The 25,714-nt window shown below is 42.6% G+C and overlaps 1 protein-coding gene across 5 annotated transcripts in view; it reads right to left on the bottom strand.

Annotated features, from left to right (window-relative positions):
- The window catches only part of DUSP11 (dual specificity phosphatase 11), a 38,830-nt gene that overhangs the window by 9,648 nt on the left and 3,468 nt on the right, over positions 1–25,714 (bottom strand). For 2 of the 5 annotated variants that reach the window (XR_012095365.1, XR_012095368.1), the window contains 11 exons: positions 25,099–25,203; positions 24,351–24,456; positions 22,940–23,025; positions 20,684–20,788; positions 19,936–20,041; positions 16,255–16,359; positions 15,507–15,612; positions 14,427–14,512; positions 13,465–13,656; positions 11,725–11,816; positions 7,803–7,829 (listed from right to left, as the gene is read on the bottom strand). Coding sequence is in view for 1 of the 5 variants with exons in the window: in XM_007970204.3 (XP_007968395.3) it covers positions 1,554–1,677; positions 4,432–4,563; positions 7,754–7,829; positions 9,350–9,591 (574 nt within the window). In the remaining 4 variants the exon portion in view is untranslated. Of the gene's footprint in view, positions 1–1,553; positions 1,678–4,431; positions 4,564–7,753; positions 7,830–9,349; positions 11,532–11,724; positions 11,817–13,464; positions 13,657–14,426; positions 14,513–15,506; positions 15,613–16,254; positions 16,360–19,935; positions 20,042–20,683; positions 20,789–22,939; positions 23,026–24,350; positions 24,457–25,098; positions 25,204–25,714 lie in introns of those variants that run through there. The other 3 variants (XR_012095367.1, XR_012095366.1, XM_007970204.3) reach the window with 3 other exon arrangements.

Below are 25,714 nucleotides of genomic sequence, written 5' to 3' on the forward strand. Positions count from 1 at the left end.
TGCTATAATACAAAACAAAGACTGCTATCACTTATGTGTCTTCATGCTCTAACAACAAATCTAAAAGGATCTCAGTGTTTACTGAATCAATTTATTTTCTCAGTCCCTACTAGTTCTAGAAAAGAGTGGAGAGTGTAGTGTCCTCTTTTACCAGTGAGCCTGGTATCTGTGGGAAGGGATTATAGCAGAGGTAGCTAAACCTGATTACAAACAAGGTCCCAAACCTGCTATGGTAGTGGGTACTGCAAGACTTAGACAGTCAGCACAATTCAGCAGAAGACCAACATGGAGTTCAGTCTATCCAACTGGCTACAATCAGTGTAACATGTGAACAACTAAGATTTAAAAATGTGTTCTCATGTATTCATAAGGACCTCCTAGCCCTCACAGAACAAATGAAGTGCTATATAAAAATTTCACACACAAGAGCCTGGAAGCAGTGAATAGGCCATCAGCTGTACCCTCATATCTTAAAAGGTAGTATTTCTGTGACGACAGCTTATACAAATGAGAAAGCCAAACCTCTCAAGTTTTAAAGTTAAAGTACAGGGGAAGATCTGTGAACAAGGTTTAGCATAATTAAAAGCTAGTGTCTACATTAAGTCAGTGACTGGGTTACAATTTGAAATTTGATCTTCAAACCCACTGATCCAGTCTCTATCTCTCACGTTCCATTCCCTATCTTCCCACCTCTGTCTCTATTCTTTCTCCACTACTCCATCACATTTTTTAAAAAGGAGTATTTACTGTCAGATTTATGTAATAAAGTGTACACTCCTCAAGCTAAATTTGGAAAGAAGACAAATGCAGCCTTTGTCCTGTGGGTACCAGTGGCTTTCCAAAGATAAAAGCTTCTTCAGTCTTAAAATATGGCAAATATCATGTTCTTTCTAGCAGGTAGATACCAGAAAAAGGCAACTGGATCCTTAAGATAAAGAACCTATTAAGTTCTATTTTTAAAAGAGTCAGGTAAATCCTAAAGCAGGAACAAGAAAGCACCAGCCTTTGGCTTAAGTTCTCCCGTGTGAAGAATAAGAGGTGGTGGTATCCTTCCCCATCTGTACTCAAAGCAGAAAAACAGCAGAAATATCTTAAATACATAAGACAAAGGGGCAATTTCACTGGTGCACTCTTTCTTGTTTTGCGTCTGTCCCATTCCTAATCTTTGCCCTTTCTTGTCTCTTTCACGTAACTCTAAGACTCAGAGTTTTTAAATCTTTTCTTCTACCTCTCACTTCTTAACAAATATACAAGACAAAAATAACATTTAAATTTTATTGCATGTTTCCCATTCAAATTAAAAAAGAGAGAAAGATGAGCTAGTTCAGTTCTTCAGTTCATATTTTGCACTAAAACTAATTTAACTTTCCAAAGCAAGTTAAATTATTTGTGATCAACAAAAGGAAAAACATCTTACCCTATTAGCACCACCTCACATTTTCATCATCTTAGCATCATATACAATGGGTCAAAGGTTAGAACTATAAAAAATACCAAAATCCCCAACCTCATTCATAATGCACACCACAGTTCAGATAAGAACAAAAACTCACCATTATCTTTATTTTCTTTCAAAAACCCATTAACAGCGTGTTTGAATTTAAAAACAGTCTCGTCATCAGGCACTTGATGTCCAACTGTAAATATTTTTAAGTAAGGAACAGATTCTGGCAAATCCTATAAAGCAAAACCATAAAAGATGTGCATTATTTCATTTGTAGAGAAATAATTAAAGAGTAATTAGGGGACCCAGAATATAAGCCAAGAGATTATAACAAACTTAATACGCCAGTATCAGAACATGCAATTCTGATAAAAGAGCTATTTTTTCCAACACTCACTTCAACCAGAAAGTATCACTTGATTTTCAATAAAACTACATAATAGGCCGGGCGCGGTGGCTCAAGCCTGTAATCCCAGCACTTTGGGAGGCCGAGACGGGCGGATCACAAGGTCAGGAGATCGAGACCATCCTAGCTAACACGGTGAAACCCCGTCTCTACTAAAAAATACAAAAACCTAGCCGGGCGAGGTGGCGGGCGCCTGTAGTCCCAGCTACTCGGGAGGCTGAGGCAGGAGAATGGCGTGAACCCGGGAGGCGGAGTTTGCAGTGAGCTGAGATCCGGCCACTGCACTCCAGCCTGGGCGACAGAGCGAGACTCCGTCTCAACAACCACCACCACCAAAAAAAAAAAAAAAAAACAAAACTACATAATAGTCGATAGGTATACAAAATTGAAAGCAAATTCCATGTGAATGAATGCAAATTTAACTATAAATTATATAAACAGTTCCATTTAGTATTTTACAATTCAAGGGCCCGTGCCTTCATAAAGCAGCTATGATTTAAGTAGAAGAGTAGAGAATAGAGTCAGAAGAACTTGGATTTGAATTGTGAGACAGAGGGAATTCCAGGTACTATTGAGAACTGATATTCTTAGGGTGGGAGAAAAGTAGATACAGATAAAAGACAGAAGAGGCTAAGTGAAAATCATTTTAACCACCCATAAGTGTGGTATAGTTCAGCGGCATTACATTCACAGTATTGTGTAACCATCACCACTGTCTATACCCAAAATTTTTTCATCATCCCCGACAAAAAGACTTTGACCATTAAACCATAATTCCCTTTTCTCCCCATCTCGTAGATCCTTTAGTCTGCTTTCTGTCTCTGTGAATTAGTCTATTCTAGGTACTTCATAAAAGTGGAATCATATATTTGTCCCTCTGTGTCTGGTTTATTTCACTAAGCACGTTTTTAGGGTTCATCCATATTGTAGCATGTATTAAATTTATTCTTTTTTATGGCTGAATGATATTCCATTGTGTGCAGATACTGTTTTGTGTATCCATTCACCTACTGATGGACACTTGGGTTGTTTCCACCTTTTGGCCATTGTGAAAAATGCTGCTGTGAACACTGGTGTACAAGTATTTGTTTAAACCCTTGCTTTCAGTTCTTTTAGAACTGAAGTTCTGAGTTCAAATGGAAAGTATCAGCATGAACTCATGATGTACTTTAAAAACAAACATATTTCTTAGCACCATCCACAGAAAAAGACTAGTAGCAAGGAGCCTAGGAGCACTGAGCACCTCTAGCACTCAGACTCTAATCTTTAAATAGCATTCCCAGCAAATAGGAATCAAAGCTCCTTGGGAAAATGGCTGAGTTCAGGGTAGGACAGGAAATGTACAAGATAAGCCTGGAATTTTTTTCATATAAATAGCAAAGAAAGAGTGATCAAAGGTTACTAGGGTTGTGTCAAAAGGACTCAGGAGACAATCTAACAAGCTCCAACTCTCCAAAGACAGGGCCTCAATTTGTGCTTCAATTAAAAAAAGAGAGAAATAACTACATTCAAGTTTTAAGTCATCCTTTTTCAAGCCTGTTTTATCTTCTGTAAAATTATGTATTAATTGTAACCATTTCATCCTCTGAGCTTAGCAAAGAAAAAGCACTCAATAGGAGATATTAGTACAACTGCTACTTTATCAGCACAGGATTGTTGAGAGGATTAACTAAGTTAATACATGTGAAAGCACTTTTTTTTTTTGAGATGGAGTCTTCCTCTGACACCCAGGCTGTCATGCAGTGGCATGATCTTGGCTCACTGCAACCTCTGCTTCCCAGGTTCAAGAGATTCTCCTGCCTCAGCCTCCTCAGTAGCTGAGATTACAGGCATGTGCCACCCATACCTGGCTAATTTTTTTGAATTTTTAATGGAGACGGGGTTTCACCATGTTGGCCAGGCTGGTCTCCAACTCCTGACCTCAGGTGATCCACCCACCTCAGCCTCCCAAAGTGCTGGGATTACAGGTATGAGTCACTGCATCCGGCTGAAAGTACTTTTTAAAAGGCAAACTGCTGTACAAATATTAACAAATATTAGATGTTACTGTTTCCAAAAGCCATGGAACTGGTCAGAAGAAGGATCATTCTTTCGCACCAAGATGCTAAACGGGGCCAACAGAACATATGAATCTCTGTACTGTATCAACAGATACTGGGAAAAGAAATCATAAACTCAGAAAACTTTCTTTTACATGATGCTTACACATGCTCAAGCAATGGCTTAAAATAAGTGCTAAGAAATATTGGATATTCCTTTCTTTCCTCCAGGCCACTGCTAGTATTAATAAGTTTACTTCATTTTCAAAATATAGAATATGGAAGCTTATAGAATTTCTTAGGCACACACGGAGCCTACTGCCAAATATTTTAGTTCAATTCATGTCTTCAATTTCATTTGAGACAGCAATTAAAAACATGTAATTAAAGAAATCACTTGGTTCTCTTTTAAACTTACTACCCATCGAAGAAGGCCAGGCTTCATGTTAGCACAAGATGATTACTGAATTATTACTGAATTACTATAAATTATTTCAGGATCAGAATGAAGAACGTTCTTTTCAATGAAGGGTTCCACTTACCTCCGGTTTATAATAGCGTTGAGTATATGTTAAATCAATAATCAGTCCAAGTTCTTCATTTTGTTCTCGGATTTTGTTAAAAAGATCCAAAGGGGAAAAGCATTCTTCCGGAGCAAGTTTCTTTTCAAAACTCTGTCAGAGAGAATGAAACAAGAGCAAACATGTGCTTAAAATCCTGCACTGCATTAGGCATTTATTCAAGTCCTGTGATGCTAACATATAACGAGATTCCAAGGAAAGTTTCCATTCTCCTGGAACACAGAAGGTATGTTATAACAATCCTTTCTTCCCAAGTGGTCAGAAAGAAAAAAATAAGCCCACTTCTATATGTGTATTTCTGTATTTGTTTCATGTTGGTCTCCTAATCAGACTGCAAACACCCAGATTTTATTCACCACTGTATCTCCAGCTCCAAGTGGAGTGCCTATCATATTTAGTGCTTATAAATATATCTTTCTTTCTTTCTTTTTGAAACAAGGTGTTGCTCTGTCATCCAGGCTGGAGTACAGTGACACAAACATGGCTTATTGCAGCCTCCACCTCCTGGGCTCAAGCAATCCTCCCACGTCAGCCTCCCAAGTAGCTGGGACTACAAGCATGAACCACCACACCTGGCTTTTTTTTTTTTTTTTTTTTTTTTAAAGAGATAGGGTTGGCCGGGCGCAGTGGCTCATGCCTGTAATCCCAGCACTTTAGGAGGTGGGAGGATCACGAGGTCAGGAAATTGAGACCATTCTGGCTAACACAGTGAAACCCCGTCTCTACTAAAAATACAAAAAATTAGCCGGGCGTGGTGGTGGGCGCCTGCAGTCCCAGCTACCCAGAGGCTGAGGCAGGAGAATGGCATGAACCCGGGAGGCGGAGCTTGCAGTGAGCCGAGATCGCGCCACTGCACTCCAGCCTGGGTGACAGAGCAAGACTTCATCTCAAAAAAAAAAGAGATAGGGTCTTGCCATCTTGCCAGGTAGCCCAGGCTGATCTCAAACTCCCGAGCTCAAGCAATCCTCCTGTCTCAGCCTCACAAAAAAATATTTGTTACATGTCTACATATATGATGGCTTTCATTGCTGAATATTCTGTTATGTATGTGGCTTATTTTTGAAGTTTGTGCTCTGTTCCCTCAATCTGTCCGGCTACTCAGGGGCCAGCAATGTACTTTTTAAAAAACAGACTCGTTTGGCTGGGTGCGGCGGTGCACGCCTGCAATCCCAGCACTTTGGGAGGCCAAGGCGGGCACATCACGAGGTCAGGAGATCCAGACCATCCTGGTTAATACGGTGAAACCCCATCTCTACTAAAAACACAAAAATATCAGCCAGGTGTGGTGGCAGGCACCTGTAGTTCCAGCTACTCAGGAGGCTGAGGCAGGAGAATGGCGTTAACCCAGGAGGCAGAGCTTGCAGTGAGCCAAGATCGCGCCACTGCACTCCAGCCTGGGCGACAGAGCGAGATGCCATCTCAAAAAAAAAAAAAAAAAAAAAAAAGGGCCTAGTTTTCAGAGCAGTTTTAGGTTCACAGCAAAACTGAGCCAAAAGGACAGGCAGTTCCCACGTGTACTTGGCCTCCCCCACCCCACCCAGACTCCCCCACTATCCACATTCCACACCAGTGTGGTCCATTTGTTACAAATGAAGAACCAACTTTGACACATTGTTATCACCAAAGTCTAGAGGTTAGGTATGCACGACTCATTCTATGTTATGCATTGTATGTACATATTATGTTATGTATATTTTGCCACACCAAAAAAAAATGAGAGAAAGGACTAAGTTCAAGTTTTGATTCTTCCTTCTCTGAGCCTGTTTCATTATCTACAAAATAATTTATTAGTTGTAACCATCTATCCTCTGAACTTAGTGCAGAATAAGCACTCAGTAAGAGATATTAGTACTACCGTTACTTCATCAGCATAGGATTGTGAAATATGTTAATATATGTAAACCCCTTTTATGTTTCCACCCTTACAGTATCACACAGAATAGTTTCACTTCCCTAAAAATTCCCTGTGTCTCCAACACCACCTTCTTTCTGGAGATAAGGTCTTGCTCTGTTGCCCAGGCTGGAGTACAGTGGCATGATGACGGCTCACTGCAGCCTTGACTTCCTGGGCTCAATTGATTCTCCCACCTCAGCCTCCTGAGCAGCTGAGACTACAAGCACACACTACCACACCTGGTTAATTTCTGTACTTTTTGTAGAGACAGGGTTTCGCAATGTTGCCCAGGCTGGTCTAAAACTCCTGGCCTCAAGCGATACACCCACTTTGCCTCCCAAAGTACTGGAATTACAAACATGATCCAACAGGCCTGGCCTGAAACGACTCATTTTTAAGCCCAGACATGCAGAGAAGCTGACATAGCAGTTGAAAAAGGAAATCTGATCTATGAGTCACAAATTAAGTAAATTCCCAAAACGTTTCAAGTGGGCTTCTCCTAATACTAATCTGAGCTATGCTGGGGAAGTCTAATAAGACATGGAATCTAGAAAACAATTATTTGTCTTCACCTTCTCATCTTTTTTATGGCTGTCAAAAGCTTTCCCCTCCTATCCCTCCTATTCCTTTCCTAAACAAAAACACAATCTTCAGATTTTCCCCACTGAGATCCTGACCTTGATGATCTGGGGGATATTTCTGATTGTGACCATGGGAGGAAAGGAGTCCCAATGGCATTCAGTGGGTAAGGGTTACAAATTCTAAACAACTTGCCAAATTCAGGACAGTCCTACAAATGTGTCCCACATCCTGAATTGCTTTTGGATGTCCTATTCAACATTAATATAGATAAAAAGCTGTTCATATTTAGCGTGGCCTTAGACCCTAACTCCATTTCACAAATAAACACAAAGTATTTTTTGTACAATATTAATATATATTGAATTTTCCAGGATAATAATCACCTTACTAACCAAATGAAGATTATACTTTGTTTTGTTTGGAAATCTATTACAGAAACTCCTACCACTAAAGCAATATAAGCCACCTAGATCAGTCTACATTTGTAGTTCTTGAATTCATTGCGCAGGCAACTATTACTCTATGTCTTTTAATGCAGTCATGTCCAAACATTTATATATTGAAATAAATATTATTTTATTATAAGTTACTTTTATTTTTTATATTATAGTTAGGGTGTTAATTGGTATTTTTGTTTAAAATATGAAGTAGGTTGTATGTACCTATGAACTTCATTTCAGGATAGTAAAGGGGTCATTACAAAGTATTTGCTATAAAAAGAGAAAATGGAATGTGATAGAGCGGAGAACAGTGTTCTGCATGGTGAACTCAGATACCTGAAAGAATACTGAATCAACTTTTGCTTACCTTTTGCAAAGGAACTTTGAAAGCAATGAAACGAGTCCCAGGCATCCGCTGTCCAACTGGGAGATAGTCTTTCCACCTATTAGATACATTTTTTTGTTAGGCAAATTGTATGTCAGCCTTGTTTCCTTGCATAGAATAAGACTTCCCGAAAATGGGAATCACAGTCCACAGAACATGTCCTCTCTTCTCTCTGCTTTGCATTTCGCCACTCCACTTATTAAACTCCACCCAGTAACAACCTGTACTGCCCTCCTCTCCTGTTTCCCCATCACGAAAACGAACACAAGCCAACAAAACAGTACCACTCAAATAAGGCCTATATAAAACCAGAGATACCCAGAACTCCTGTATCTCTGTTAAACTTGGCCCAGTACCAGATACTAAAGTGCCATTAATATAAACATATTAACTGAAATAGTTCAAATTCAATTATTTCACTTCACGGTTTTAGTTTTCATACGACTGATGACATCAAGTTCAATTAGTAGGAAACTTCAAGTCCATATTTTAAGAGAAAACCTGCTAGAAGAGGGGCTGTGAACTTCACTTAATAATGCTAGGAACTGGCCAGGCGCGGTGGCTCACGTCTGTAATCCCAGCACTTCAGGAAGCTGAGGCAGGTGGACCACCTGAGGTCAGGAGTTGAGACCAGCCTGACCCACATGGTGAAACCTCGTCTCTACTAAAAATACAAAAAAATTAGCCGGGTGTGGTAGCGGGCGCCTGTAATCCCAGCAACTTGGGAGGCTGAGGCAGGAGAATCGCTTAAAACCGGGAGGCGGAGGTTGCAGTGAGCCGAGATTGGACCACTGCACTCCAGCCTGGCAGACATCCTACTCAAAGAGCGAAAATCCCTCTCAAAAACAAAAACAAAACAAAACAAAACAAAAAAACAGATTGGAAGAAAACAAACAGAAGATTCACTGCAATTAGAACCCAACTGCAATAGATCAGGCAAGACCTGTATACGGGTACTGACAGAAAGTGACAGTCAAAAGATAGGAGATAAAATGAAGAGAATTTATTGTGGTATGAGATGGTGGAGGATGGTCGCAAGGAGTAAAAACTGTTCACTGCACCTACCTGCAAAGTCTCAAAATTAATCATTTGTACGTATAAAGGAGTATATTTCAAATGAGGCCTGTTAGGAAGTAAAGCATGTTCGTTGTGATTTCTGGAAACAATACAAACAAACTTTCCATGTGAGATCTCAGGGCACTACTATGGCTGGGTTCCTAACTCAAACCATTACCCTTTCCGTGCCAACGTTAACAAGGAACTGAGGAGATTCCATCTTGGGAATTAAGGAGTGTCCCCAACACTAACAGTCCCACCTTAAAGCAATCCTTCCGTATTTTACCTAAGAGCAATGGCCAGAACCTCCCTTTTACAAGAATATGGAGAAATCACAGGACCTTTCAGACATCGCCCCTTTCAGCTACAGCGGGTGGCGCAGAGGGTCAAAGCCTCAAAGCAAGGGGCGGACAAGTCAAGCTTGCGACGGCAAGAGTGACAGGCAGAGACCACAAAAGATGAAGCCCAGACCCAGAAACCACGAGCTGGAAAGGCCACGCCAAGGGACCAAGACGTATTTACCTTTCCGGGATGTGGTTTCCGCCCTTCTTCTTGGCTGAGGAGCGTCCTGAAAAGTCGCGTCCCCGACCCCAGCCACTGCGAGGATGATGCCACTGGCTCATGTGGGTCCCAAGAAGCCGCCCACCCAATGCCAAGCCGGCTAAAAGCGCCAGTCCGGCGCCCTCCGTGCCAGGATAAGACCCTAGACCGGAAGAGACTCGGTAGCCACCCACGCAGCGCTCCAGCGTCTCGCTATTGCGCATGTGCCACCGCCGGTCGTGATGGCGTAACCACGCTGGCTTACTGAGACTCCTGATTTGTAAACGGGACTTTGGTGACTACAGCGCCCTCTTTAACCAGAGGCCGGTAGCACTGGTCAATAAGGGCGTGTTTGCACCCTTCAGAATTCAAACAGTGAGGCACGGAGAAGTGCCTCTGCCAGATCCGTCCCCCGCCCCGGTTCCTTGGGTGTTCTTCTAGATAGCTACCAGTGCTTACATTCACATTTTGCATATTGTGTGTAAATATTTACCTTCACATACATGTATATCCTCTATTTTTATACAAAAGGAGTAACTGTACATATTCTACAATCTACCTTGAACACTGATTTTCCCAGTCAATTTATGCATACATAGATTCTATTTTGTAATGGCTATAGGGAATTTCATTGCTTATGAGTAACATAATTAAAAATACCATAATGTAGTTAGCCAGTTCACTATTAATGGACCTTCAGTTGTTTTCAGGTTCCTTTCAAATCTTATTACAGACAATGCTGCAATATGAATATCCTTATACATATATACAACTATATCTAAATTCCTAGAAGTAGAATGGAAAAAAAAAGAAAAGGAAAAAAAAAAAAGAAACACGTTGCATTCTGCTAAAAGTGGAGCTACAAAGGACATCATACTCTATAGTAGCTCTGAAAATAGAATCGAGTACTAAATTCCAGATTAAACTGTAAGTAATTATGATTGCAGATTTTTTTTTTTTTTTTCTTGAGACCCAGTCTCGCTCTGCCACCAGGCTGGTATGCAGTGGCGCCATCTGGGCTCACTGCAACCTCCGCCTCCCAGGTTCAAGCAATTCTCCTGCCTCAGCATCCTGAGTAGCTGGGACTACAGGTGCATGCCACCACGCCCAGCCAATTTTTTCTATTTTAGTAGAGACAGGGTTTCTCCATGTTGGCCAGGATGGTCTCGATCTCTTGACCTCATGATCCGCACTCCTCGGCCTCCAAAAGTGCTGGGATTACAGGCTTGAGCTACCACGCCCGGCCGATTGCAGATTTTTGAAAGCAATTTTTACTTGTTAGTTTCTAATTTATGAAAGTACCTTACATATATTTTTAGTAATCTTTGCAACCATTTTAAAGCTGGGTAAACCGAGGATGAAAAAGGTCAAATTGATTTTAATAAAGCTAGACTGTTAGCTTTATTAACATTTTTGAGACAGTAATTTTCCAACCAGTTTTAAATCCATAAACATTTACAATTCTGAAAATTTCCACATCATGAAAAATGTATCAATATTCATAAATTGTTCATTGGAAAAAGAAAAAGGTTAACAGAACATAACAAACTTACAATTAGGAACATTTAATTATTTGTTGTTGCTGCTGCTGTTGTTGAGATGGAGTCTCTCTCTGTCACCCAGGCTTGAGTGCAGTGGTGCCATCTCGGCTCACTGAAACCTCCGCCTCTTGGGTTCAAGGAATTCTGCCTCAGCCTCTTGAGTACCTGGGACTACAGGTGTATGCCACCACACCTGGCTAATTTTTGTATTTTTAGTAGAGACAGGGTTTCAACAAGTGGGCCAGCCGGTCTTGAACTCCTGACCTCAAGTCATCCGCCCACCTTGGCCTTCCAAAGAGCTGGGATTACAGGTGTGAGCCCCCGCACCCAGCCCACATTCAAATTTGGCATTAAATTATAAAATATTGTGGCCGGGCACGGTGGCTCATGCCTGTAATTCCAGCACTTTGGGAGGCCGAGGCAGGCAGATCACTTGAGGTCAGGAGTTTGAGACCAACCTGGCCAACATGGTAAAACCCTGTCTCACCAAAAATACAAAAATTAGCTGGGCATAGTGGCTCATACCTGTAGTCCGGCATACTTGGTAGGCTGAGGCAAGAGAATGGCTTGAACACAGGAGGCAGAGGTTGCAGTGAGCCAAGATTGTGCCATTGCACTCCAGCCTGGGCAACAGAGGAAGACTCCATATCAAAAAATAAATAAATAAATAATACAACATTATTTTGGAAATTATTAAAAAATCCAATAGGTGTATAGTAGCCCAAAACTACAAATGATACAAATGTCTATGGACATAACAAGACACAAAATGTAACATAAATCTTTCAGAAGCTAGAAAAGCTGTATTGGGCTTACCTTTCAATTTGCTAAAAGACACAATATTGGGGTGAGAACAAACTCAGTTATAGTTGCCACAAGAAAATCCAGACGAAGGGAGAATAGGATTTCTAGAAAGTAATCAGACATAATAATGAATAACATAAATGAAGTAATATGATATAAAACAAAATGGAAAAAATATATTATGATTATTTCCTTCAGTGTACAGAAGTCATGGAAGTTCCGCACTATCTGGCTACATAAAAAAATATTAAATTGTCTGTTCTCTTAATACAAAATAGGTGTGTCGAATTGTTTGTCACAGAAACCAAAAAATTCACACAAATCTCTTTTTCCTACACCCTCACTTTGCCTGTTTCCTATTCTCCACTAAATGCTTTAACTCTTCATTTGGCCTGGCCCTTGCACCCAAGCATGACTGACAGGAAATCCTAAAGGCCCGAGATTCTATAGTGGCTGTCTGCAAGGGAGAGGAGGCTATAAGTAACTGCCACACTGGATCCTCTTATGTGAGAAGAAAGAAAGTATCCTGAATGCTTCTTGCGTATGAAACACCAGGAAGGCAGGGCGTCTCTGTGGCCCAAGGAGCCAGAGGTAGCAAACTATGGGCAAAAGAATTGTGACCACAGGCTAGAAGAGGGAACGTCTGCAGTCAGCCTTGTCTTCTACCTCTCTGGTGTTTGCTTCTCATGAGCAGAGTCTGTTTTCCAAACATCAGGACACTGAAAAGAAGACTCCTGCTCTGGAAGTTGACAAGAAGTAATATCCACGAATGTAAAAATGCAAGATCAAGGCTCGGCCCAGAAACAATGCCTAAAATCAAGGGGTTAAAAAAGGAGAGAAGAAGAGAGATCCTGGTTCAACGTGGCCCAGCCCAAAGAAGGTAGGATTCAAGGAGAAGAAACTAAAAGAGAAGACTCTTGGACCACATCATTTAATACAACGAGTAGTCAATGAACTTTGCTCCTCAACCAAATTACAAAAGAGGGCTCTTTAATCCCTTCCTTTGGCCCTTAAAAGTGGCAGTAGGGCTGGGCGCAGTGGCTCACGCCTGTAATCCCAGCACTTTGGGAGGCCAAGCCGGGCGGAACACGAGGTCAGGAGATCCAGACCATCCCGGCTAACACGGTGAAACCCCATCTCTACTAAAATTACAAAAGAATAGCCGGGCGAAGTGGCGGGCACCTATACTCCCAGCTACTCAGGAGGCTGAGGCAGGAGAATGGCGTGAACCCAGGAGGTGGAGTTTGCAGTGAACTGAGATCATGCCACTGCACTCCAGCCTGGGCAACAGAGCGAGACTCTCTCTCAAAAAACAAACAAACAAACAAAAAAAAGTGGCAGTAAATTCATTAATCAGATTCACTGAAATGGTTTTAGAACAACTGTAATTGCTCAACTTAGACGTCCCTTTCCTTTCTCCCCAAGGATATTCTGTATGTACTATATAATTATAAACGCATAGCACTCTATAATATGAAATACAACATATAAAATATAAATGTTAATTATATGAGTGAACATTTATGAGAAACATTCAGATGATCTCCCTAACATGAGAGCCTGGGGGAAAGTGGGACTATCACGTCTGTCTTGCAGATTTCACCTCCCCAGAGCTCAGCTACTTAGTGCTGTTACAGCTTTCCTACCACCTCTGCCAGCCAATCCTGTCTTGTTGGGAATCTGACCTCCCTATTGGCTATGGCAGACCTTTAAACTGCCTGCTTTGTGACATCATTCTCCCACCAAACCTACCACCACCTGGTAGAATCTTGGGGTTTGCTGGGAGTGGCCTGTACATTTGTATCATCGCAAGTGGCCAGTGACCAGTGACCGGTGATCAGTGACCTTCATACTGGACACACGCACTCGTTGGCTCGAGCCACTCAGACATCCGCTAGTATCGTCACTTCATCCTTTGTATCTCCAGTTGATGTTTCTTCTTCTCTGACCATGTCAGGTAAAGAAAGAAACTTTTTAAAAAGGTTTTCCTGAGATTTCTTTCCCCCTAAATTTAGATTCCTTTCCCCCTATAGTCCCTAAGCTTGGAATAACAGGGAAACTCTTGAAGTAGAAATCTAGAGACTTCATTTCAGTTTTGCCATTGATATTTACTAGCTGTGTGACTTTAGATAACTTATTCTCATGGAGTCTGTTTCCTCATCTCTTACATTAGGATAATAAATTGGTTATTCCTTCTGGTCCTTTTCTAATACTGAGTCTTAAAGAGTATACATATAGAAAATGAAATCAGAGACTCTCTGAGAGTGTTCATTTCAACAGAAACAGAGAAAAACCCGAAGTGGCATAGAAAAGGAGCAATATGTTCTGAGATGTTTCATTTGTAATAGTCTCCCTCCACTAATATTTCAACTTTCCTATTTTAAATTTAATGACGTTTAGGGATGTTTTAAATAATATTCAGCCAGGCACGGTGGCTCACACCAGTAATCTCAGCACTTTGGGAGTCCATCTCCCTCACTAATATTTCAACTTTACTCTTAATTTTAGTGATGTTTACTGATGTGTAGTGATGCTTTTAATTTTCAGTTGGGCGTGGTAGCTCATGCCTGCAATCTCAATGCTTTGGGAGGCTGAGGTGGGTGGATCTCTTGGGCCTGGGAGTTCGTGACCAGTCTGGGCAACATGGCAAGACCCCCATGTCTACAAAAACTTTTCAAAAATCAGCCAGGCTTGGGGGCATGCCAGCTACTCACGAGGCTGAGGTGGGAGGATCAGAGGACTGCTGGAGCCCAGGAGGTTGAGGCTGCAGTGAGCCATGTTCACACCACTGGACTTCAGTCTGGGTGACAAAGTGAAACCCCGTCACAAGCAAACAAACAAACAAAAGTAACATCCACGTTTTGGAGATTCCTATCTAAACTAGGTGGAAAGACAAAATGGAGAGTACTGGGTTATAAGGAGGCAGGTATTCCAAGGTAAAGAATTTGGGATTTTAATTAAAGCAGAAAGTCAGGGACCCCTACTCCTTCCCCTTGGGATATGCCCTGGAAAATGACAAAATGATTTTAAAGAAAAAAATATGTTTTAAATTTGAATAAAAAGTAGAAGGACAAAAGAGTGAACTCTATTCAGAGTAGGGCAAAATGAAATTGGATTGAGCAAATGCTTAGATCAATGGAGTAGGAAGGAAACGTGCTAGAATACAGTGTCCCTAGGAAAGGGTGCTTATCTGAAGTCATATTCACTCACTTTTTTCTGTTGACTTTTTGGGCATAATTGACACTTGACAGTTTTTAATATAAACATTTTAGAAATATGTTTTAGAGGCCGGGAATGGTGGCTTACACCTATAATCCCAGCACTTTGGGAGGCCGAGGTAGGCTGATCACCTGAGGTCAGGAGCATGAGACAAGCCTGACCAACATGGAGAAATCCTGTCTCTACTAAAAACACAAAATTAGCTGGACGTGGTGTCACATGCCTGAAATCCCAGCTACTTGAGGGGCTGAGGCAGGAGAATCACTTGAACCTGAGAGGTGAAGGTTGCGGTGAGCCAAGATCACGCCATCGCACTCCAGCCTGGGAAATAAGAGCGAAACTCAGTTTCAAAAAAAAAAAAAAAAAAGAATGAAAGAAATATGCTTTAGAAATGATGCTTCCAGGCGGGGCGCGGTGGCTTACACCTGTAATTGCAGCACTTTGGGAGGCTAGGCAGGCGGATCGCCTGAGGTCGGGAGTTGGAGACCAGCCTAGACAACATGGTGAAAGCCTATCTCTGCTAAAAATATACAAATCAGCTGGGTGTGGTGGTGTGCACCTGTAATCCTACCTACCTGGGAGGCTGAGGTATGAGAATAGCTTGAACCATGGAGGCAGAAGATGCAGTGAGCTGAGATCCTGCCACTGCCCTCCAGCCTAGGCGACAGAGGGAGACTCCATCTAAAAACAAACAAATAAACAAACTAAGGATCAATTCAAGTATCTCTAAAAGCTTACCACCAAGGAAAATGATTATATCCATAGATTTCCTCCCCAAACCAGCTTAGTCCACTGGTAAATCATTAGCAACTCGGACCTAACTCATTTTTTCACAGTTACAAGAGAAGTTAGTGAGAAAAGCACGAACTAGGAAAACAAAAACTAAGGCAATCCAGGTTAACTTGGGCTGACTGCAGACATCAGTTCCTTACGCCTGGACACACAGCACAACTCACAACAGTGCCTTTTTCACAGATCCCCTCTTTAATTTCCTCCACAAAACCCATCAGGTCACCATAGCGCATGATGTTTCAAAATAAATAACCACTAGGAGAAAACCATGCAGTATGTCTTACTATGTTGTATTCCTTAAAAATATGACAAGAAAAATACATGTAGAAAAACCAATGCCTTTAAAAGTAATCTACAGACCGGACACAGTGGCTCACACCTGTAAACCCAGCACTTTCAGAGGCTGAGGAGGGAAGATCACTTGAGGTCAGGAGTTTGAGACCAGCCTGGCCAACATGCTGAAAGCCTATCTCTACTAAAAATATAAAAATCAGCTGGGTGTGGTGGGTGTTCACCTGTAATGCTACCTACCTGGGAGGCTGAGGCATGAGAATGGCTTGAACCATGGAGGCAGAAGATGCATGAGCTGAGATCGTGCCACTGCCCTCCAGCCTAGGCGACAGAGGGAGACTCCATCTAAAAACAAACAAACAAACAAACAAACGATCAATTCAGGTATCTCTAAAAGCTTACCACCAAGGAAAATGATTACATCCATAGATTTCCTCTCCAAACCAGCTTAGTCCACACGTAAATCATTAGCAACTCGGCCCTAACTCATTTTATCACAGTTACAAGAGAAGTTAGTGAGAAAAGCACGAACTAGGAAAACAAAACCCAAGGCAATCCAGGTCAACTTGGGCTGACTGCAGACATCAGTTCCTTATGCCTGGACACACAGCACAACTCACAACAGTGCCTTTTTCACAGACCCAATCTTTAATTTCCACCACAAAACTCATCAGGTCACCATGGTGCGTGATGTTTCAAACTAAACAACCATCATGAGAAAACCATGCAGTATGTCTTACAATGTTGTATTCCCTAAAAATATGTAGAAAAACCAGAGCATTTCAAAGAACGTACAGGCCGGGCACAGTGGCTCACGCCTGTAATCCCAACACTTTGCAAGGCTGAGGTGGGAAGATCACCTGAGGTCAGGAGTTTCAGACCAGCCTGGCCAACATGGTGAAACCCTGTCCTTACTCAAACTACAAAAAGTAGCCAGGCATGATGGCGGGCGCCTGTACTCCCAGCTACTCAGGAGGCTGAGGCAGAAGAATGGCGTGAAGCCAGGAGGTGGAGCTTGCAGTGAACTGAGATCATGCCACTGCACTCCAGCCTGGGCAACAGAGCGAGACTCCCTCTCAAAAAACAAACAAACAAACAAAAAAGCAGCAGTAAGTTCATTAATCAGATTCACTGAAATGGTTTTAGAATAACTGTAATTGCTCAATTTAGACGTCCCTTTCCTTTCTCCCCAAGGATATTGTGTATGTACTATAGAATTATAAATGCATAGCATTATGTAATATGAAATATAACATATAAAATATAAATGTGAGTTAATTACATGAGTGAACATTTCAGAGAAACATTCAGACGATCTCCCTAACATGAGAGCCTGGGGGAAAGTGGGACTATCACGTCTGTCTTGCAGATTTCACCTCCCCAGAGCTCAGCCACTTAGTGCTCTTGCAGCTTTCCTACCACCTCTGCCAGCCAATCCTGTCTTGTTGGGAATCTGACCTCCCTATTGGCTATGGCAGACCTTTAAACTGCCTGCTTTGTGACATCATTCTCCCTCCAAACCTACCACCACCTGGTAGAATCTTGGGGTTTGCTGGGGGTGGCCTGTACATTTGTATCATCGCAAGTGGCCAGTGACCAGTGACCGGTGACCAGTGGCCTTCATACTGGACACATGCACTCGTTGGCTCGAGCCACCCAGACATCCGCTAGTATCGTCACTTCATCCTTTGTATCTCCAGTTGATGTTTCTTCTTCTCTGACCATGTCAGGTAAAGAAAGAAACTTTTTAAAAAGGTTTTCCTGAGATTTCTTTCCCCCTAAATTTAGATTCCTTTACCCCTTTAGTCCCAAACAGCTTGGAATAACAGGGAAACTCTTGAAGTAGAAATCTAGAGACTTCATTTCAGTTTTGCCTTTGATATTTACTAGCTGTGTGACCTTAGATAACTTATTCTCATGGAGTCTGTTTCCTCATCTGTTACATTAGGATAATAAATTGGTTATTCCTTCTGGTCCTTTTCTTTTCTAATACTGAGTCTTAAAGGGTATACATATACAAAATGAAATCAGAGACTTTCTGAGAGTGTTCGTTTCCACAGAAACAGAGAAAAACCCAAAGTGGCATAGAAAAGGAGCAATATGTTCTGAGATGTTTCATTTGTAATAGTCTCACTCCACTAATATTTCAACTTTCCAATTTTAAATTTAATGACGTTTAGTGATGTTTTAAATAATATTCAGCCAGGCACGGTGGCTCACACCTGTAATCCCAGCACTTTGGGAGGCCATCTCCCTCACTAATATTTCAACTTTACTCTTTTAAATTTAGTGATGTTTACTGATGTGTAGTGATGCTTTTAATTTTCAGTTGGGCGTGGTAACTCACGCCTGCAATCTCAATGCTTTGGGAGGCTGAGGTGGGTGGATCGCTTGGGCCTGGGAGTTCACAACCAGTCTAGGCAACATGGCAAGACCCCCATGTCTACAAAAACTTTTCAAAAATCAGCCAGGGTTGGGGGCATGCCAGCTACTCACGAGGCTGAGGTGGGAGGATCAGAGGACTGCTGGAGCCCAGGAGGTTGAGGCTGCAGTGAGCCATGTTCACACCACTGGACTTCAGTCTGGGTGACAAAGTGAAACCCCATCACAAGCAAACAAACAAACAAAAGCAATATCCACGTTTTTGAGATTCCTATCTAAACTAGGTGGAAATACAAAATGGAGAGTACTGGGTTACAAAGAGGCAGGTATTCTAGGGTAAGGAATTTGGGATTTTAATTAAAGCAGAATGTCGGGGTCCCCTACTCCTTCCCCTTGGGATATGCCCTGGAAAATGACAAAATGATTTTAAAGAAAAAAAAATGTTTTAAATTTGAAAAAATGTAGAGGGACAAAAGAGTGAAATCTATTCAGGGTAGGGCAAAATGAAGTTGGATTGAGCAAATGCTTAGATCAATGGAGTAGGAAGGAACGCGCTAGAATACGGTGTCCCTAGGAAAGGCCGCCTATCAGAAGTCATATTCAGTCACTTTTTTCTGTTGACTTTTGACTTTTTGAGCACAGTTGACACTTGACAGTTTTTTTGTTTGTTTGTTTTTGTTTCTGTTTTTTGGTTTTTTTTGTTTTTTTTTTTTCGAGATGGAGTCGCGCTCTGTCACCCAGGGTGGAGTGCAGTGGCCGGATATCACCTCACTGCAAGCTCCACCTCCCGGGTTCACGCCATTCTCCTGCCTCAGCCTTCCAAGTAGCTGGGACTACAGGCGCCCGCCACCTCGCCCGGCTAGTTTTTTGTATTTTTTTAGGAGAGACGGGGTTTCACCGTGTTAGCTAGGATGGTCTCCATCTCCTGACCTCGTGATCCGCCCGTCTCGGCCTCCCAAAGTGCTGGGAATACAGGCTTCAGCCACCGCACCCAACCAACAGTTTTTAATATAAACATTTTAGAAATATGTTTTAGAGGCCGGGAACGGTGGCTTACACCTATAATCCCAGCACTTTGGGAGGCCGAGGTAGGCTGATCACCTGAGGTCAGGAGCATGAGACAAGCCTGACCAACATGGAGAAATCCCATCTCTACTAAAAACACAAAATTAGCTGGACGTGGTGTCACATGCCTGAAATCCCAGCTACTTGAGGGGCTGAGGCAGGAGAATCGCTTGAACCTGAGAGGTGAAGGTTGCGGTGAGCCAAGATCACGCCATCGCACTCCAGCCTGGGAAATAAGAGCGAAACTCAGTTTCAAAAAAAAAAAAGAATGAAAGAAATATGCTTTAGAAATGATGCTTCCAGGCGGGGCGCGGTGGCTTACACCTGTAATTGCAGCACTTTGGGAGGCTAGGCAGGCGGATCGCCTGAGGTCGGGAGTTGGAGACCAGCCTAGACAACATGGTGAAAGCCTATCTCTGCTAAAAATATACAAATCAGCTGGGTGTGGTGGTGTGCACCTGTAATCCTACCTACCTGGGAGGCTGAGGCATGAGAATAGCTTGAACCATGGAGGCAGAAGATGCACTGAGCTGAGATCGTGCCACTGCCCTCCAGCCTAGGCGACAGAGGGAGACTCCATCTAAAAACAAACAAATAAACAAACTAAGGATCAATTCAAGTATCTCTAAAAGCTTACCACCAAGGAAAATGATTATATCCATAGATTTCCTCCCCAAACCAGCTTAGTCCACTGGTAAATCATTAGCAACTCGGACCTAACTCATTTTTTCACAGTTACAAGAGAAGTTAGTGAGAAAAGCACGAACTAGGAAAACAAAAACTAAGGCAATCCAGGTTAACTTGGGCTGACTGCAGACATCAGTTCCTTATGCCTGGACACACAGCACAACTCACAACAGTGCCTTTTTCACAGATCCCCTCTTTAATTTCCTCCACAAAACCCATCAGGTCACCATAGCGCATGATGTTTCAAAATAAATAACCACTAGGAGAAAACCATGCAGTATGTCTTACTATGTTGTATTCCTTAAAAATATGACAAGAAAAATACATGTAGAAAAACCAATGCCTTTAAAAGTAATCTACAGACCGGGCACAGTGGCTCACACCTGTAAACCCAGCACTTTCAGAGGCTGAGGAGGGAAGATCACTTGAGGTCAGGAGTTTGAGACCAGCCTGGCCAACATGCTGAAAGCCTATCTCTACTAAAAATATAAAAATCAGCTGGGTGTGGTGGGTGTTCACCTGTAATGCTACCTACCTGGGAGGCTGAGGCATGAGAATGGCTTGAACCATGGAGGCAGAAGATGCATGAGCTGAGATCGTGCCACTGCCCTCCAGCCTAGGCGACAGAGGGAGACTCCATCTAAAAACAAACAAACAAACAAACAAATGATCAATTCAGGTATCTCTAAAAGCTTACCACCAAGGAAAATGATTACATCCATAGATTTCCTCTCCAAACCAGCTTAGTCCACACGTAAATCATTAGCAACTCGGCCCTAACTCATTTTATCACAGTTACAAGAGAAGTTAGTGAGAAAAGCACGAACTAGGAAAACAAAACCCAAGGCAATCCAGGTCAACTTGGGCTGACTGCAGACATCAGTTCCTTATGCCTGGACACACAGCACAACTCACAACAGTGCCTTTTTCACAGACCCAATCTTTAATTTCCACCACAAAACTCATCAGGTCACCATGGTGCGTGATGTTTCAAACTAAACAACCATCATGAGAAAACCATGCAGTATGTCTTACAATGTTGTATTCCCTAAAAATATGTAGAAAAACCAGAGCATTTCAAAGAACGTACAGGCCGGGCACAGTGGCTCACGCCTGTAATCCCAACACTTTGCAAGGCTGAGGTGGGAAGATCACCTGAGGTCAGGAGTTTCAGACCAGCCTGGCCAACATGGTGAAACCCTGTCCTTACTCAAACTACAAAAAGTAGCCAGGCATGATGGCGGGCGCCTGTACTCCCAGCTACTCAGGAGGCTGAGGCAGAAGAATGGCGTGAAGCCAGGAGGTGGAGCTTGCAGTGAACTGAGATCATGCCACTGCACTCCAGCCTGGGCAACAGAGCGAGACTCCCTCTCAAAAAACAAACAAACAAACAAAAAAGCAGCAGTAAGTTCATTAATCAGATTCACTGAAATGGTTTTAGAATAACTGTAATTGCTCAATTTAGACGTCCCTTTCCTTTCTCCCCAAGGATATTGTGTATGTACTATAGAATTATAAATGCATAGCATTATGTAATATGAAATATAACATATAAAATATAAATGTGAGTTAATTACATGAGTGAACATTTCAGAGAAACATTCAGACGATCTCCCTAACATGAGAGCCTGGGGGAAAGTGGGACTATCACGTCTGTCTTGCAGATTTCACCTCCCCAGAGCTCAGCCACTTAGTGCTCTTGCAGCTTTCCTACCACCTCTGCCAGCCAATCCTGTCTTGTTGGGAATCTGACCTCCCTAGTGGCTATGGCAGACCTTTAAACTGCCTGCTTTGTGACATCATTCTCCCTCCAAACCTACCACCACCTGGTAGAATCTTGGGGTTTGCTGGGGGTGGCCTGTACATTTGTATCATCGCAAGTGGCCAGTGACCAGTGACCGGTGACCAGTGGCCTTCATACTGGACACATGCACTCGTTGGCTCGAGCCACCCAGACATCCGCTAGTGTCGTCACTTCATCCTTTGTATCTCCAGTTGATGTTTCTTCTTCTCTGACCATGTCAGGTAAAGAAAGAAACTTTTTAAAAAGGTTTTCCTGAGATTTCTTTCCCCCTAAATTTAGATTCCTTTACCCCTTTAGTCCCAAACAGCTTGGAATAACAGGGAAACTCTTGAAGTAGAAATCTAGAGACTTCATTTCAGTTTTGCCTTTGATATTTACTAGCTGTGTGACCTTAGATAACTTATTCTCATGGAGTCTGTTTCCTCATCTGTTACATTAGGATAATAAATTGGTTATTCCTTCTGGTCCTTTTCTTTTCTAATACTGAGTCTTAAAGGGTATACATATACAAAATGAAATCAGAGACTTTCTGAGAGTGTTCGTTTCCACAGAAACAGAGAAAAACCCAAAGTGGCATAGAAAAGGAGCAATATGTTCTGAGATGTTTCATTTGTAATAGTCTCACTCCACTAATATTTCAACTTTCCAATTTTAAATTTAATGACGTTTAGTGATGTTTTAAATAATATTCAGCCAGGCACGGTGGCTCACACCTGTAATCCCAGCACTTTGGGAGGCCATCTCCCTCACTAATATTTCAACTTTACTCTTTTAAATTTAGTGATGTTTACTGATGTGTAGTGATGCTTTTAATTTTCAGTTGGGCGTGGTAGCTCATGCCTGCAATCTCAATGCTTTGGGAGGCTGAGGTGGGTGGATCGCTTGGGCCTGGGAGTTCACAACCAGTCTAGGCAACATGGCAAGACCCCCATGTCTACAAAAACTTTTCAAAAATCAGCCAGGGTTGGGGGCATGCCAGCTACTCACGAGGCTGAGGTGGGAGGATCAGAGGACTGCTGGAGCCCAGGAGGTTGAGGCTGCAGTGAGCCATGTTCACACCACTGGACTTCAGTCTGGGTGACAAAGTGAAACCCCATCACAAGCAAACAAACAAACAAAAGTAATATCCACGTTTTTGAGATTCCTATCTAAACTAGGTGGAAATACAAAATGGAGAGTACTGGGTTACGAAGAGGCAGGTATTCTAGGGTAAGGAATTTGGGATTTTAATTAAAGCAGAATGTCGGGGTCCCCTACTCCTTCCCCTTGGGATATGCCCTGGAAAATGACAAAATGATTTAAAAAAAAAATGTTTTAAATTTGAAAAAATGTAGAGGGACAAAAGAGTGAAATCTATTCAGGGTAGGGCAAAATGAAGTTGGATTGAGCAAATACTTAGATCAATGGAGTAGGAAGGAACGCGCTAGAATACGGTGTCCCTAGGAAAGGCCGCCTATCAGAAGTCATATTCAGTCACTTTTTTCTGTTGACTTTTGACTTTTTGAGCACAGTTGACACTTGACAGTTTTTTTGTTTGTTTGTTTTTGTTTCTGTTTTTTGTTTTTTTTTTTTTGAGACGGAGTCTCGCTCTGTCACCCAGGGCGGAGTGCAGTGGCCGGATATCAGCTCACTGCAAGCTCCACCTCCCGGGTTCACGCCATTCTCCTGCCTCAGCCTCCCAAGTAGCTGGGACTACAGGCGCCCGCCACCTCGCCCGGCTAGTTTTTTGTATTTTTTTAGGAGAGACGGGGTTTCACCGTGTTAGCTAGGATGGTCTCCATCTCCTGACCTCGTGAGCCGCCCGTCTCGGCCTCCCAAAGTGCTGGGAATACAGGCTTGAGCCACCGCGCCCAGCCAACAGTTTTTAATATAAACATTTTAGAAATATGTTTTAGAGGCCGGGAACGGTGGCTTACACCTATAATCCCAGCACTTTGGGAGGCCGAGGTAGGCTGATCACCTGAGGTCAGGAGCATGAGACAAGCCTGACCAACATGGAGAAATCCCATCTCTACTAAAAACACAAAATTAGCTGGACGTGGTGTCACATGCCTGAAATCCCAGCTACTTGAGGGGCTGAGGCAGGAGAATCGCTTGAACCTGAGAGGTGAAGGTTGCGGTGAGCCAAGATCACGCCATCGCACTCCAGCCTGGGAAATAAGAGCGAAACTCAGTTTCAAAAAAAAAAAAGAATGAAAGAAATATGCTTTAGAAATGATGCTTCCAGGCGGGGCGCGGTGGCTTACACCTGTAATTGCAGCACTTTGGGAGGCTAGGCAGGCGGATCGCCTGAGGTCGGGAGTTGGAGACCAGCCTTGACAACATGGTGAAAGCCTATCTCTGCTAAAAATATACAAATCAGCTGGGTGTGGTGGTGTGCACCTGTAATCCTACCTACCTGGGAGGCTGAGGCATGAGAATAGCTTGAACCATGGAGGCAGAAGATGCAGTGAGCTGAGATCGTGCCACTGCCCTCCAGCCTAGGCGACAGAGGGAGACTCCATCTAAAAACAAACAAATAAACAAACTAAGGATCAATGCAAGTATCTCTAAAAGCTTACCACCAAGGAAAATGATTATATCCATAGATTTCCTCCCCAAACCAGCTTAGTCCACTGGTAAATCATTAGCAACTCGGACCTAACTCATTTTTTCACAGTTACAAGAGAAGTTAGTGAGAAAAGCACGAACTAGGAAAACAAAAACTAAGGCAATCCAGGTTAACTTGGGGTGACTGCAGACATCCGTTCCTTATGCCTGGACACACAGCACAACTCACAACAGTGCCTTTTTCACAGATCCCCTCTTTAATTTCCTCCACAAAACCCATCAGGTCACCATAGCGCATGATGTTTCAAAATAAATAACCACTAGGAGAAAACCATGCAGTATGTCTTACTATGTTGTATTCCTTAAAAATATGACAAGAAAAATACATGTAGAAAAACCAATGCCTTTAAAAGTAATCTACAGACCGGGCACAGTGGCTCACACCTGTAAACCCAGCACTTTCAGAGGCTGAGGAGGGAAGATCACTTGAGGTCAGGAGTTTGAGACCAGCCTGGCCAACATGCTGAAAGCCTATCTCTACTAAAAATATAAAAATCAGCTGGGTGTGGTGGGTGTTCACCTGTAATGCTACCTACCTGGGAGGCTGAGGCATGAGAATGGCTTGAACCATGGAGGCAGAAGATGCATGAGCTGAGATCGTGCCACTGCCCTCCAGCCTAGGCGACAGAGGGAGACTCCATCTAAAAACAAACAAACAAACAAACGATCAATTCAGGTATCTCTAAAAGCTTACCACCAAGGAAAATGATTACATCCATAGATTTCCTCTCCAAACCAGCTTAGTCCACACGTAAATCATTAGCAACTCGGCCCTAACTCATTTTATCACAGTTACAAGAGAAGTTAGTGAGAAAAGCACGAACTAGGAAAACAAAACCAAGGCAATCCAGGTCAACTTGGGCTGACTGCAGACATCAGTTCCTTATGCCTGGACACACAGCACAACTCACAACAGTGCCTTTTTCACAGACCCAATCTTTAATTTCCACCACAAAACTCATCAGGTCACCATGGTGCGTGATGTTTCAAACTAAACAACCATCATGAGAAAACCATGCAGTATGTCTTACAATGTTGTATTCCCTAAAAATATGTAGAAAAACCAGAGCATTTCAAAGAACGTACAGGCCGGGCACAGTGGCTCACGCCTGTAATCCCAACACTTTGCAAGGCTGAGGTGGGAAGATCACC

This window comes from Chlorocebus sabaeus, chromosome 14 (genome assembly GCF_047675955.1).
Source record: "Chlorocebus sabaeus isolate Y175 chromosome 14, mChlSab1.0.hap1, whole genome shotgun sequence".
NCBI lineage: Eukaryota > Metazoa > Chordata > Mammalia > Primates > Cercopithecidae > Chlorocebus > Chlorocebus sabaeus.